Source organism: Sminthopsis crassicaudata, chromosome 2 (assembly GCF_048593235.1).
Source record: "Sminthopsis crassicaudata isolate SCR6 chromosome 2, ASM4859323v1, whole genome shotgun sequence".
In the NCBI taxonomy this organism is placed as follows: Eukaryota; Metazoa; Chordata; class Mammalia; order Dasyuromorphia; family Dasyuridae; genus Sminthopsis; species Sminthopsis crassicaudata.
Window position 1 is genome coordinate 571,361,561 of NC_133618.1, and position 14,886 is coordinate 571,376,446.

The following is a 14,886-nucleotide window of genomic DNA, read 5'->3' on the forward strand; positions in this document are numbered from 1 at the left end:
GCCAAATTCCTAAAATGAACATTCTACTGATAGGACTCCTGAAATCACATTTATTTATTTATTTTAATTTTTCTAAAAGATCCTTGAGATTGCCTTTGGAGGATTCCATTAAATTTACTTGAAGATCCTCCAAACACCCAACAGCTTTATCAGTTTATGCTTACCCTACTCCACCATATGTTGAGCCACATTCCTAGAAAACACAATGCAATGCTCCCTACTTTGAGTCAATGTTTATTAAACTGGAACTGAATATTCTTTCCCTGTGGCCTAAGCAGTAATACCTTGGAGAGAATGATCATAGAATCACAAGGAGGTAGAGGCGGAAGAGGTCTTAGGAACCATCTAGCCTCATCTTTCATTTTATAAGTGAGGAAATACCTAGGAAAAAATTTTAGTGTCATTTTTCTTTACACTAAGAATATTAAGTCTAAAATAATGTGCCCTAGGAAAAACAGTTTTCTTAATCTTGGAGGATCTCTTTCAGCAATGTTTGTACACAAACATATAAAATGATGATGTTGAATATCAGGTTGTCATTGCATTTCTATTCTCTACCTTGGTATGCTAGCTTGAGTTTGGGCAAGTCATTTAACTATGAATTATTCTTCAGTTTCTTTCTCTGTAAAATGGAAATAAAGGTATTTGTTCTCTACTTGTTTCACAAGAATGTTTCCTCAATATTTCAAATGTCCATAATTCCATTTGTATGGGTAGTTTTTGAGTACCCTGTCCATCTCTTTTTTTCTTCCTCATCCTACGCAAATTTATCTGAGGGTCAATTTACTAGTAACATGGGTGAAGGTCAAAAGAGATGAACTATTGCCACTTCTGTGCTGCAATGAGGCATTAAAGGACTTTAGAGGAGGAATCTGTAGAGGGGGGATTTATAGGGAGATTATGTCAATAATATAAACAGGTTGAAGTTTGTTAGGGACTCTTCTTTGTTGGGATATGATAAGTGTGTTTGGTGGAAGAAATCCTGAATATAAGAATATATCCAATTCAATATTCTTCTTTTCCACCTCTTAATTTCCTGCAGCTAGCCTGGGAGCAAAAATTTGGTTTCAAAACTCAACTCTGACACATTTTGACTGTATTATCCTGAGCACACCATTTTAAACTTTTAAGACTCCCTAGCAACTCTCTAAGAACCCTTAATGTGGGGACAATGAACCTCTGTGAAGAGATTTCAGGAGCCATGAACTTGGATCAGAAAACAAATTATATCTTTATTTTCACTAACCTTTTGTTTCCTTTGTAGTTCTTTGTACTTTGTTTTATGCATTTTAAAACACTGTTCTGAGAAAGTGTCCATCATATTTGCAAATCTTCCAAAGAGGTCCATGGTCCCAAAAAGATTAAGAACTCTACTCAAAGATTACATTTGCAGAGCAGGAGCAGGTATCGTTTGCATTGGCAGAGAGAGTTTATTTAGCAAGAACTTTCTATGCCAATTATATCATTAAGTCTAGACCAAAGATAGCATCCTATACAACTTCTTTGCTTTCCTTAGCATTTTACTTCCCTAAGTCAAAGTGCTCATGTAGAAGCCTTTTCACAAAATAACTAAAAGTCCTTTAGTACAAGGTTGTTCAAAATACTACTCAATCTATGTTATTATTCTCATTGTAATTAAATGCAGAAATTTCTCCTAGTCAGGTTAAGGCTGAATCTTACCTATTGTTGATGTGCTCAGATTGTGCCTTGGAGATACCAATAACTGGAGAAGTTATCTCTACTGGCCTGGATATCTTAGTTTGAGGTAAAGCTTGTGAAATGGTTGGAATTCTACTGCCTGGGGAGTCAAAGCTGACCACATTGCCATTTTTCCTTGGAGTCACTGAGTGAGCTAAGGCCTGCTGATTAACAAAATCACTTTCTTGAGGTTTCTTCTTGCTTCCTTCCTGTGTCTGGGTTCTGGCTGGAAATGAAAGAAAAGACTTAATGCACAGATCTGTTCATATCACTTTTCTGTTCAAAATCCTTCAATGCCAACCTATGTTTTCCTGTTCTGATGCTCTCTAGATTTCTATGAAACTATTCTATCACAGTTCTCTTCCTAGCTGCTAGATGGTTCCTTCTCAATCTACTTTATTTTATCTTCATTCAGGTCATTTCCAGTAAAAATAGGCATTCTTAAAGGGTAGGCCCTAGGTCCTCTTCTCTCACTATAATATTTCCTTGGTGATCTCATCAGCCTCTATGGGTTCAGTTCATATAAGATAATTCATATCTATTTATTCCGCCCTAATTGCTCTCTGAATCTCTAGACCTGCCCAATCAATTGCCTATTGGATTTTAAAACAGGATGTTCTGTAGACAATTAAAGTCAAAGAAATCCAAAACCTAACTAATTATCTTTAGACCCAAGTCTTCAGCTCTTCTAGATTTCCCTATTACTAGTAAGATGGTCAATAAATATTTAATTGTCTACCATGTCCTAGATATTATCCTAAATAATGAGGATACAAATAGTGCTATACCAATCAGACTCCCAAAAAACTATTTTGATGACCTAGAAAAAATAACAACAAAGCTCATATGGAAAAACAAAAGGTCAAGAATTTCAAGGGAATTAATGAAAAAAAAATCAAATGAAGGTGGCCTAGCTGTACCAGATCTAAAATTATATTATAAAGCAGGGTTATCAAAACTATTTGGTATTGGCTAAGAAATAGATTAGTTGATCAGTGGAATAGGTTAGGTTCAGAGGACAAAATAATCAATAACTTTAATAATCTAGTGTTTGACAAACCCAAGGACCCCAGCTTTTGGGATAAGAACTCAATGTTTGACAAAAATTGCTGGGAAAATTGGAAATTAATATGGCAGAAACTAGGCATTGACCCACACTTAACACCAAAATCAGGTCAAAATGGGTTCATGATCTAGGCATAAAGAATGAGATTTATAAATAAATTAGAGGAACATAGGATAGTTTGCCTCTCAGACCTGTGGAAGAGCAATGAATTTAGAAGAACTAGAAGATCATTATTGATCAAAGAAGAACTAGAGATCATTATTGATCACAAAATAGAAAACTTTGATTATATCAAATTGAAAAGTTTTTATACAAACAAAACTAATGCAGATAAAATTAGAAGGGAAACAATAAACTGGGAAAACATTTTTATAGTCAAAGGTTCCGATAAGGGCCTCATTTCCAAAATATATAGAGAATTGACTCTAATTTATAAGAAATCAAGCCATTCTCCAATTGATAAATGGTCAAAGGTTATGAACAGACAATTCTCAGATGAAGAAATTGAAACTATTTCTAGCCATATGAAAAGATGCTCCAAGTCATTACTAATCAGAGAAATGCAAATTAAGACAACTCTGAAATACCACTACACACCTGTCAGATTGACTAGAATGACAGGGAAAAATAATGTGCAATGTTGGAGAGAATGTGGGAAAACTGGGACACTGATACATTGTTGGTGGAATTACGAATACATCCAGCCATTCTGGAGAGCAATTTGGAACTATGCTCAAAAAGTTATTAAACTGCGCATACCCTTTGACCCAGCAGTGTTCCTACTGGGCTTATATCCCAAAGATATCTTAAAGAATGGAAAGGGACCTGTATGTGCAAGAATGTTTGTGGCAGCCCTCTTTGTAGTGCCCAGAAACTGGAAACTAAGTGGATGCCTGTTAGGTTCTTACTAAATGCTAATGAGATAATGAGATATTAGGTTCTTACTAAGTGCTAAGTAGGTACTTGACAATTCTCTAGTTCTGGCCTTTAAAGGGAGTTTTACCCCTTTGAACTTCTGGGGAGGAGCTTAATTTTTAAAAGGAGCAAGTTCATTGGTAGAAGTAATCTTCCCACAAGCCTTTGCTTTATCCCACGCCCATTCTCTGGGAGGATAAAAGAGGGCTGTATTCTGGAGGAGGAGAAGTCTTTACTCTAAGTCAGAGTTGGCTGCTCTCTACAGGAAGAAGAATCTGGCCGAGAAATTGAGTTGAGACAGCAGAGAGCAATTGGTCTCCCAGAGAGCAATTGGCAGTTTCTGGAGACAACAGAACATTACAGATGCCCATCAATTGGAGAATGGCTGAATAAATTGTGATATATGAATATTATTGTTCTATAAGAAATGACCAACAGGATGATTTCAGAAAGGCCTGGAGAGACATGAACTGATGCTGAGTGAAATGAGCAGCACCAAGAGATCATTATATACTTCAACAACAATACTATATGATGATCAATTCTGTGGCCATTTTCAACAATGAGATGAACCAAATCAGTTCCAATAGAGCAGTAATGAACTGAACCAGCTACACCCAGTGAAAGAACTCTGGGAGATGACTATGAACCGCTACATAGAATTCCTAATTCCTCTCTTTTTGTCCGCCCTGCATTTTGGATTTCCTTCACAGGCTAAATGTACACTATTTAAAAGTCCGATTCTTTTTGTACAGCAAAACAACTGTTTGGATATGTATATATATTGTATTTAATTTATACTTTATCATATTTAATATGTATTAGTCAATCTGCCATGGAGGGGGAAGGAGGGGAAAAATTAGAACAAAAGGTTTGGCAATTGTCAATGCTGCAAAATTACCCATGCATATATCTCGTAAATAAAAACTATTAAAATAATAATGAGGATACAAAAAGAGGCAAAAGATAGTCTCTGCCCTCAAGGAATTCACAATCTAAAGAGAATACTACAACTTTTCCAGGTGTACAACCTAGATGTCAACCTCAATTTTTCATTCTCTCCCTCAAATTTAATCTGTTGCTAATTCTTGTCATTTTTTACTTTTGGGATATCCTTCCCCTCCCCCATGTAGTCAATCTGCAATCTATTGATACTAGTATCCTTTTTGTTCTTCAAACAAGACATTCTACTTCCCAATTATACCTATTTTCCCCAGATGTTCACTGTTCCTAGAATTTTTTTTCCTCCTTATCTCAGTCCTCTCCTTTCACTATCTTCCTTCAAGTTCCTGCCTTTCTACATACTGCTTAGTGCTAGGGCCTCTTTTCTGTTGATCACCTTCAGTTGTTTCTGTCAGTCTCATTTGTGAGTTTTCTCCCTCTTTAGACTGAGTTCCTCAACATCCAGGACTATATTTTGTCTTTTTTTTTTTTTTTTTTTGCATCCCCAGAGCTCACCACAGTGTCTGGCACACAGGAGGAGATGCTTAATAAATGTATACTGAATGATGTTTTCCAAGAGAAAGCCAACTTTTTCTCTTGGAATCCAAAGTCCCCCCAAATCTGGTGCCCTTTGTCCTTCTAGCCATATCTCATAGTATTCTACTTTATATTCTTTGACTCAGTAAAGCAATCTACTCTGCATTTTTTTCATGCCTTTGTTTAAATGTTTTTTGTTTAAATGTTTTTGTTTAAAATGTTCTATTGTCGTAATTTCTACTTCCCTTTGTTTTTATAAGAGGTCATTTGTGGAAAAGATACTAATTGTCTAACTAGAAAAACTGAATTACAATCCTGGCTCCATTGTTAGCTTTGTGATCTGGCACACATTATTTCTTCTAATACCCTGATTTCCTCAGAAGCAAAATGAGCTTAATCACATTTATACTGATTACCTTATTGGATATTTGTAGGGAAAGTTTTATAAATATTAAATTACTTCATGAATGTGATTTTAAAAAATAATTGTTCTCCTATTGAATTCCTATCGATCTTTTGAAACCTCACTCTAGCACTTCTTCTATGGAGCTTTTCCTGACTTCTCCAGTATGTAATGACTTCTCCTTCCTAACATGGTACTTTTTTTGGGCACCTTTCCATTAAACTAATGCTTCCAGACTGTAAGCTCCATAATAATGTAACAAGGACTGATCTAGTTTTTGTATCTCTCTCTGGACCCATCACAGTACTTGGAATATAGCTAGTGTTTCATAAATATCTCTTGAATTGAAACTGACCATCAATTGAGAAGATCTATTAAATTAAAGGTTCTTTCTTCCCTTTTTGAAAAATACTATGAGCCTTTGGATTCTGGGTATTTTTTCTTCTTTAAATAATTAAATATTAAAGAAAGTATTTTTTCTTCCAAACAAGTGACCCATGAACTCTTAAGTATATCAGGCATAGTGAATTCTTAACTCTTCTAGTTATCTGCTATACAACAAGGTTGGGTGGGAAGAGAGGGGAAAATTGTCCCATAGAATGTTAATTCCTTAGAGTTGATTTAATCATTCTCCTAATTTTACAAATGAGGAAACTGAGGTTCAGAAGAGAAAGGGATTTTTAAAACCTCTTTTTGGCAATAGATCTAATAACATCAAATCAAAATTACTGCATGAAAAAATTATGAAACATGAGAACATTTTTGTGCTTATAAAATGAATATTATTGTTATGCTGAGGAATTCTCATTAATTTCTGACTTAGAGAATGACCTGTACTATACTGGACTATGTCTACTAGGCAAATATTATTTGTCAGTATTTGTGACATAGAATTAAATTATTCCAGTGGCCATGAATGTGGATGAAGCAGGCCCTATGGAATACTTAAAGCTTGGCTAGACATCAAAGACCTCGTGGTTAGATACTTGGGACATCATTAATCAACTTGACTTTTCTCCTTCCACTAAACTTCTGTGACCTTGGAAGAGAAAGTGAGACTGATGACTTTGTGTATCTGCTTCATTTAAATCCATTCACATAGAAGCTATGACATCACCCAATGATATCACTGATCCTCTTCAAGAACAAAAGACAAATAACAATCATCTATGATTTCCAAGAAAACACTAGGACAAATGCATATTAAATGAAAATAAATAAACATCAATGTGAACATTCATATAATAGTCCCTATAACACAGGGAAGAGTATTGATCTTTTATCTTTTATCTTGCTCTTTTATCCAGTTTTTAAAATATAGCATTTTCATTAGCTTCTTGAGACAGTATGTGGGCCCCTGCTTTCATGGATGTCCATAATAAGCTTCTTGTTTAGTAAAACTCTCTGTCAGTGTTCACACTGCAAAGATGCCAAGCTGGTGAGTTTCAGTCAAGTAGATATAACCACTACTGTTTCAATTTTCAGTTCTCAGTTGGCTATCTGGCAAGACTCTTTTAAAGATCAGGGGAGGTAGTACAAAGATAACTATCAAAAGACTTGAAATCTGCAGATACCTCATTAGCAAAAATTGCCTTTAACTGGACAAAAACCAGAACTTTTGCAGAGCCATAGAGACTTTAGAGGTGATCTAGTGCAAGTCATTCATTTGGTAGATTACAAAATCATAGATTTAGATTCTAGTCTAGTCCTGTCATTTTACAGCTAGGAAACTGAGATCCAAGGAGATTAATGGCTTGCCCATGTTCAGAAGTTAGTAAGTGGCACAGGAGGTGTTCAAACTCAGACCCCATGTTATCTAATTTAAGGATCCCCTCCTCCTTAATTCATTGTGGCTTGACATATAATTATAGTTTCTTTTCCACCCTCTACCTTGGCCTTGACAGTTCAGAGCCCTCTTTCTTTTTTCTCTTAGTTCAGAATTGGTAATGTACCAATTGTAATATTATCTCAGGATAGCACCAACATTTCACACTTTCCTCCCTGTAGTGAGAAGCACCCCATAGAAGGAATTCACTGACTACATACTCTATCTTGGGTAACAATCTGCTTATTCCAATAAAATATTTATTCCTAACCATCCTCTCTGACCCTTTTAACCCCAGGAACTTTATGTCCCCTATTATTTCAAGCTTCATAGTTTTCATAATGAAGTTAATTTTCTTTTCCTCACATGTTGCAGCTTTCTGCTCCTTTTTACTATTTTCCTTTCCACTCTCTGGGTGTCAGAGTTCTTGTTTCTTTTCAGGTAAGAATTTACAGTGAAAGGCTTGTTTAGTCATAGCTGGAGAGATAGTGTGGTGAAGGAGAAGTAGCTATAGACAATGTCAGGAGGTGTAAATTCAAAACCTAAGTCTAACTATTACTGCACAATCTTTTTATTTACTCTTCTGCTAAAGTGATGGGTGGGTGGAGGGAGGGAAGGAAAGGAACAAGTATTTATTAGGCAACTATTATGTGCTAGGGACTGTGCTAAATGCTACACAAATATTATCTCATTTGATTCTCACAACAACCCTGGAATGTAGCTGTTATTATTAGCCTCATTTTATAGTAGAGAAAACTGAGGTAGAAAGAGAATAAATGAATATAATAGAATAAGTAAAATATCTAATTTTTGTGTATTTATTTTACATTTTTCACTTACCTTCTATCATTTGGGCAACTTTTTTCTTGTCTTCAGATCTATCCTGAAATACACATGACAATTTTTAAAAATTTTTCAATAGATTAAATTTTGAAGAGGTAAGATTGTTAAAGATTAGAGATATATGAACTCATCTGGTGATATAACCACATTTGGGTATTTAGAAGACATTGCCCCATTGGGTCAACTGCTTGATTACAGTCTCCCTCAGTAAAACATAGACTTCTCTAGAATGGGCACAAGCAGAGCTTTGCCCCCAAAGTCCTAACCAGTCCTTTATTCTTTTCCAAAAGAAAGCTTGGTAACAACCCTTCCATCCACATAGCAACAGCTGTTTCTGGACCACTACCACCATTAGTATTACCATACATTTCACTACCATAGCCTTCTTGTCCTTTTTTTTTTCCCCCCAAGGATGGCCATTATCCTCTTTCCTTTCAACTTCCTCCCTTAACCTAAGTGCACAAATGGGCAGAGTGTAACTCTGTGCCATTTATGCTTGTGTCACATTGTGTTCCCACAAAATATTTTTACATTTGGTGAACATGTTTTCCTAATTAGGCTATGGCAAGCAAGATATAAAGTAGCACTGGAAGGATTCATTTAGGTATGTTGTATTTGTGTTACAGAACAATAGTAACATGTTGAATCCTTAGTATGCTGCCTGGTATCTTCTTTTGTTGAATCAATAAAGCAGAGAGAAAGAAGGGCTATATATAACCTCTTTCAGAAGTTCATGATTTGCTTTCACTGCTTGACTAAGCTATCAAACAGCATTAGAACAACCTTAGGTAGTCCTAACTGAACAACTAATTAAGACTTTTATTATCTGGCTTGATGCTAACTCACACTTGGCTAACCAGGAATATTGTTGGGAAAGAGAAAAGGAAGAGTTTCTCTTCCAGTCTTTGAATGTGCCTTAGAAATATTTATTTTATTATTATTTTTTAAAAGATATGTCAACACAAAAATGCCTATTTGTAATCCTGAACCTAAGAATTGACCAAAGCAACATTGCCACCTGATGGCAGCACATGTAAATTGAAGTTCAGACTCCTAAGAAGGACCCTCCCCCCCTTAATATTCTAACAGTAACCCACCATGAATGATGGATGCATTCAACAATTTTTTTTTAAATGGCAATGATAATATCATATCATTCAAAGTGCTCTATGTACCCAAAATCAGCATCATTATAATAAGAAGTTATTTGAATGATATGCTTAAAGATAATATTGATCATATGTTTTGCTGGAAAAGGCAGTTAGGTAGCTTGGTAGATAAGAGTCCCAGGCATGGAGTCAGGAAGCCTCTCCTTCCTCAGCTCAAATCTAGCCCCTGATACTTAATAGCTGTGTGACATTGGGCAAGTCACTTAACCCTTTTTGCCTAGGTTTCCTCATCTGTAAAATGACCTGGAGAGGAAAATGTCGATCCATTCCAGTATTTTTGCCAAGAAACCCTCAAATGGGTCACAAAGAGTCAAATGTGAGTTTAAAATGATTGAAAAAGAATCACGACCACAATATGCTAGATAAATCTGACCTCTGTGATCATAAATTTAGAGCTAGAAAGAACCTTGGGAATCATTTTGTTTAACAGTCTTGTTTTAGAGATGAAGACCTGGGCCCTAAGACATGAAATGATTCAAAATGAAAGAAGTAGCAAATATCAGAACCAATATACTAAGCCAGGTACTTTGTCTTCCAATAGAATCTCCTGTACCTCTCTAATGCATCATCATAGCATGGGAATGACTTTGGAGTTTCTCAGCAGAATACAAGTCCTAGTAGGTTCTATCAAGCAGGTAAGCCTTCATATGACCAGCATAGTTATGTATAGATAGTGATGAATTCTTTAGTGAAATGAAAATAAATAATAAATGTCAGTAAGAACTGTCACATTTTATAAGCTTCTAAAATAATATCGCTTTGAGATTTTATTTGGGATCTAGGTCAATAAAATCAATAAAAACAATAAAATCACAGGATGGGTAATTTTAATTAATACTTGCACTTTGAATCTGCATTCTCAGCTGACTGTTGGTAAACTTCAATGATCTTGCAATACTCTGAAGGTAATAGATTAGCATGCTATGAGAGAACAGAATATAAACATATAATTTGTTGGTAGAAAAAAAAACACACCTTTAAAAGACCAGATAAATTTCTGGAAGGTCTCATGTAGATCCAGAAAGGACAAAACCACTATAGCAAAGTGTTTTATTTCAAGTGTGCTAATAACTTGGGTAAGTTAAGTCACAATTCCTCTCCATTACTATCAAGGATCTCCTCACCTCATCTTCTTTCAAAATCTCACAACAGGACTGTTCCCATGACCCAACCTTTTTCCCCTTAAATATCTGCCTTTGTCTACTACCTTTACTCCATTTTATGCTTCTTCCTACCTCTGCCTCCTTTCTGGAGTCGGGAGTTTGATGGCTTAATGGTTTGATGGCAATGGGGCATTTCTTCTTCTAGAACAATTGTACATATTTGAATCTAACCATTCTCTGTGTTTATCCTTTTTCTCCCTTTACCCCCACTGAAATTGTAGATCTCTGTGTAGGAAAAGTGAGGACACAAACTAGAGTCTGATTTTCTGAGACATTGATGCTGGTTGCATGGGAATCACTTATGGGTTGCCTTACTTATTTTGGTGATTTGGGAGATAAGTTCCAGAATCCTAGCCACAGATAGGAATGTACTCAGTATCGATGTGAATTTAGAGATAGAAATAACCTAGAGGTCATCCAATCAAATACCTTTGTTCTACAGACAAGCAAACTGAAGACCCAAGAGATAAAGTGACTTTCTTCAATACCATGCCTTAATTGGCAAAATAGTCAGTGGATATATCTTAAAGTCTTGAGGTGAAAGATGAAAATAAGGGAAAGTAAGGAAATATTATAGGAATCAACCAATTAGTTCCAAAGTTAAAGATCATTGACTAATCTGTGAATCAAATTAAATCAGAACTATGAAACAATATTATAACAGATTTTCAAATATCATACTTACAATAGAAGCAACAAAGCAGGAAGAATGACAACTGGGCTGCTAATGTATCCAATTACTGAGTTGAACCACAAGGGAAAATCATTCTTAATAGTTTCGGACACAATATCATAGATTTTCTCTTGTCCACTGGGAGAGGGAAAAACAAAAATCAAAAAACAATTTACATTGCTGCTGGTTAAACAAACAAGTCAAGCTGTAGGTCCATGCATGAGTACTTCTACATTTGAAGCTATAATTGAGGCAATCAATTTAAAAAACATACAGAACTGGAAGAAACCTTGTAGATAATCTAGCTCAATTTTCTTAGCCAGTACTAGGATTCCTCTTTATAATGTTTTTGACAAAGTGGTAATCTATCCCCTGTTTGAATATTTTTGGTGGTAGGAATATTGCTACTATAGCCTATTAGAAAGTTCTGGCAAGAGCAAAAACCAACCAACAAATCAATCATGGTAACTTCCACCATGTTTAACAAAAACAATAAACTTCCTCCCTATAACTCTTACTCATTGGTCCTCCTTTTGCCTTCCAGGGGGCAACATAAAAGTAATTCTATACTTTCTTCTACTTGACAGACCAATAAGTGTTTAAAAATAGTTATTGTCTTTTGTAATTTATTCATCCTGCAAGAATTAATCTCTTTATTAGAGTGATTTTATCTATGAATTTGAATTTATCTTGGGTGGTAGTGGAGTGAAACATGAGCTGGCCAAGTAACTTGTACTTTTTTTAAAATTGGGCCCCTTAGTATAGTGACTGACATATAGTAAACATTTAATAAATGTTTGTTGAGTAATTGGTGAGTAGATTTGTCTAGAGGCAACTACTGGTAGTTAAATGACTTGCACAGAGTCATACAGCCAGAATATATTAGAGATGAAACTTAAATCATGTCTTTGTTCCTCTGAGGATGTTCCCTATTCATTATGCTAACCTGCCATTTCATAACTATCTTTTATTAAATACTAATAAATCCTAACCTGAGTATCTAATTTTTAGTTGCTGGCTATGCAATTGTTATTGAAGATATGCATTGAACTGTCGTGCATATAATTAGGAAATAAAAACCAAATCAATACAGACTATTCCCACACACATATACTCTTGTCCCACATTGTACCATAACCTCTTCAACAGCAGATTTTAAGTCATAGGGAAGTCATATAATTATTTCAAACTCAAAAAATACCATTGATTTTGCATAGGTGGATAGAGTACTCATCTTCAAATCCAGAAAATTTCAGTTCAAATCCCATTGCTGACACTTACTAGTTGTGTAACCACAGAAAAATCATTTGATTTCTTCACAAATACTTTATAGGATGATTGTGAATTTCAAATGAGATAATGTATGCATAAACAATATTCTTTAGTCTTATTTCAAATATATCTTATTAAAATTGGTTGATTCATCATAAAGCACAATCAAAATGAAAACTGAGTTTTAATTTCTAAGTATTTCCCTTCCTTCCCCTCCTTTATTACTTTTAGATTATGTGAGTTAAAGGGAATTAGATCGTTAACATTCTATGAGGAACATACCTGCCAGGCAGTCCAGTTTCTCTTAAACTGGTTTTAATTTTCACACAAAAATAGGTCTTTAATGAAGAGATCACTCACCTGAAGGGACCACAGTTTAAAGATGGCTTATATCGGGCAATGGCAAAGATTGTTGGCAACATGCACAGAAACAGCATGAACAGCAACATTGCCAAGTAGAAGTTATTAGATCTATGAGAAAACCAAATATTGTAGGCTTTATTTTGCAGAAAATTACAATGCATACAGATACCCAAAGAATTGCTAAAAAGCTTTCTTAACCAGAAAACCACTCAAAAAGGAAATGAATGTGTTCACACTTGGTTTCAGTTCAGTTTAGAATCATATGTGTAAACAATGCTACATCCTAATTAGGGGAAACAACACATAGTGGGGACTGGTGGTCAGAAGGAGAATAGTGAAATAGGAATAGTGGAATGGAGTACACAGAATGCTGAATTTGTAGAATTGGAATAATGAAATACTATATTTCTATATGAAATGATGAACTCACATGAACTGATTCTGAGTGAAGTGAATAGAACCAGAACATTGTACACAGTTAACAACAACATTGTGCAATGATCAATTATGATAGACTTAGCTCTTCTCATCAATATAATGATCCAAGATAATTCCAAAAGACTTATGATCGAAAATATTATCCACATCCAGAAAAAGCTATGGAGTCTAAATGTAGATCAAAACATAGTATTTTCACTTTTTTTTTCTTCTTTCTTGTGTTTTTTTTCCATTTTGTTCTGATTCTTCTTTTATAACATGATTAATGTGAAAATATAATTAAAACAACTATATATTATAACCTGTATCAAATTGCTTGCTGTCTTGGGGAAGGATGAAGATAAGGGAAGGAGGGAAAAATTTGGAATTTAACTTAATTTAATTAATCTTATTTAAAAATAGATGTTGAAAAAAAATAAAATAAAAATGGATATTGATCTTTAACATATATTGGATTACTTGTTGTCTCGGGGAGGGGTGAGGGGAAAGGAGGGAGAAAAAAATTGGAACACAAGGTTTTGTAGGGGTGAATGCTGAAAACTATGCATATATTCTGAAAATAAAAAAGCTATAAAAATAAAAATATAAAAAACAAATGTTGAAAACTACCTTTAGGTATAATTGAAAAAAAAATACTACTATGTTGAATGAAATCAAGATAGCCAAAAAAAAAAAAAAAAAAAAAAACTTTGTACTGGAGTGATTGATTAAAAACAAAATTAAAATAAAACAAAAACCAAAAAAACAACCAAAAACGAAATATTTCACTGACCTAGAAGCTCTGAAAACTTGCTGATGGGGCACATTACAGGTCAGCACAGCCCAACTTCGTAAATACATCAGACCAATCAACTTGAGAACATTGAATGCTGGAAGACAGGGTGAGAAAAAAGCACCCATCCTATAAAAAAGAGAAAAGTCAACATCACCATATAATTGCTTAGCCATTGTTTATATATATATATATATATATATGTATGTATGTATGTATATATATATATATATATATGTGTATATATATATATATACATATATATGTAAATATATAATTTTTTTAAAATGACAAATTCATATTGATAGTCAACTCAGCTTAGTTCCAGTCTGCCTATTCAGTCTTCTTTCATTCCACTACTCACTTTATACAATCTATTCTAGCCCAAATGGACTACTCTTTATCTCTTTTTGACCACTTATTTATCTGTTCCAAAACTTTTATTTTATACTATATGTAGAATGATCTCCTTTCCATTCAATTTGTTCAGTTTAACAACAACAACAAAAAAAGTAACAATTGTTCAACATGTTCTGTCCTCAAAGAGCTTATATTTTGCTTGGAGGGGTGAGACGAATGAGGTACAACATGAACATAAATAAGAAAACATAAGATAATTTGAGAAGAGGACAGTAACAATTTAGGGAAATCAGGGAAGCATATATGCAGGAGGTCAAGGTTAAACTAAACCATGAAGAAAAACAAGAATTTAAGACACAGTGATGGGAGGTTATATATTAGAAAGACCTTTTACAAATGCAGGGAGGTATGAGATGAAATATTCTGTTCAGGAAACAATTTGTAATC

The 14,886-nt window shown here is 34.5% G+C and overlaps 1 protein-coding gene across 1 annotated transcript in view; it reads right to left on the bottom strand.

Annotated features, from left to right (window-relative positions):
* The window catches only part of TMC3 (transmembrane channel like 3), a 58,230-nt gene that overhangs the window by 1,595 nt on the left and 41,749 nt on the right, over positions 1 to 14,886 (bottom strand). Inside the window, exons 16-21 of the mRNA XM_074285228.1 lie at positions 14,080 to 14,208; positions 12,867 to 12,977; positions 11,247 to 11,372; positions 10,241 to 10,319; positions 8,227 to 8,269; positions 1,681 to 1,924 (exon numbers count right to left, since the gene is read on the bottom strand). Of these exons, the coding sequence (XP_074141329.1) occupies positions 1,681 to 1,924; positions 8,227 to 8,269; positions 10,241 to 10,319; positions 11,247 to 11,372; positions 12,867 to 12,977; positions 14,080 to 14,208 (732 nt within the window). The remainder of the gene's footprint in view (positions 1 to 1,680; positions 1,925 to 8,226; positions 8,270 to 10,240; positions 10,320 to 11,246; positions 11,373 to 12,866; positions 12,978 to 14,079; positions 14,209 to 14,886) is intronic.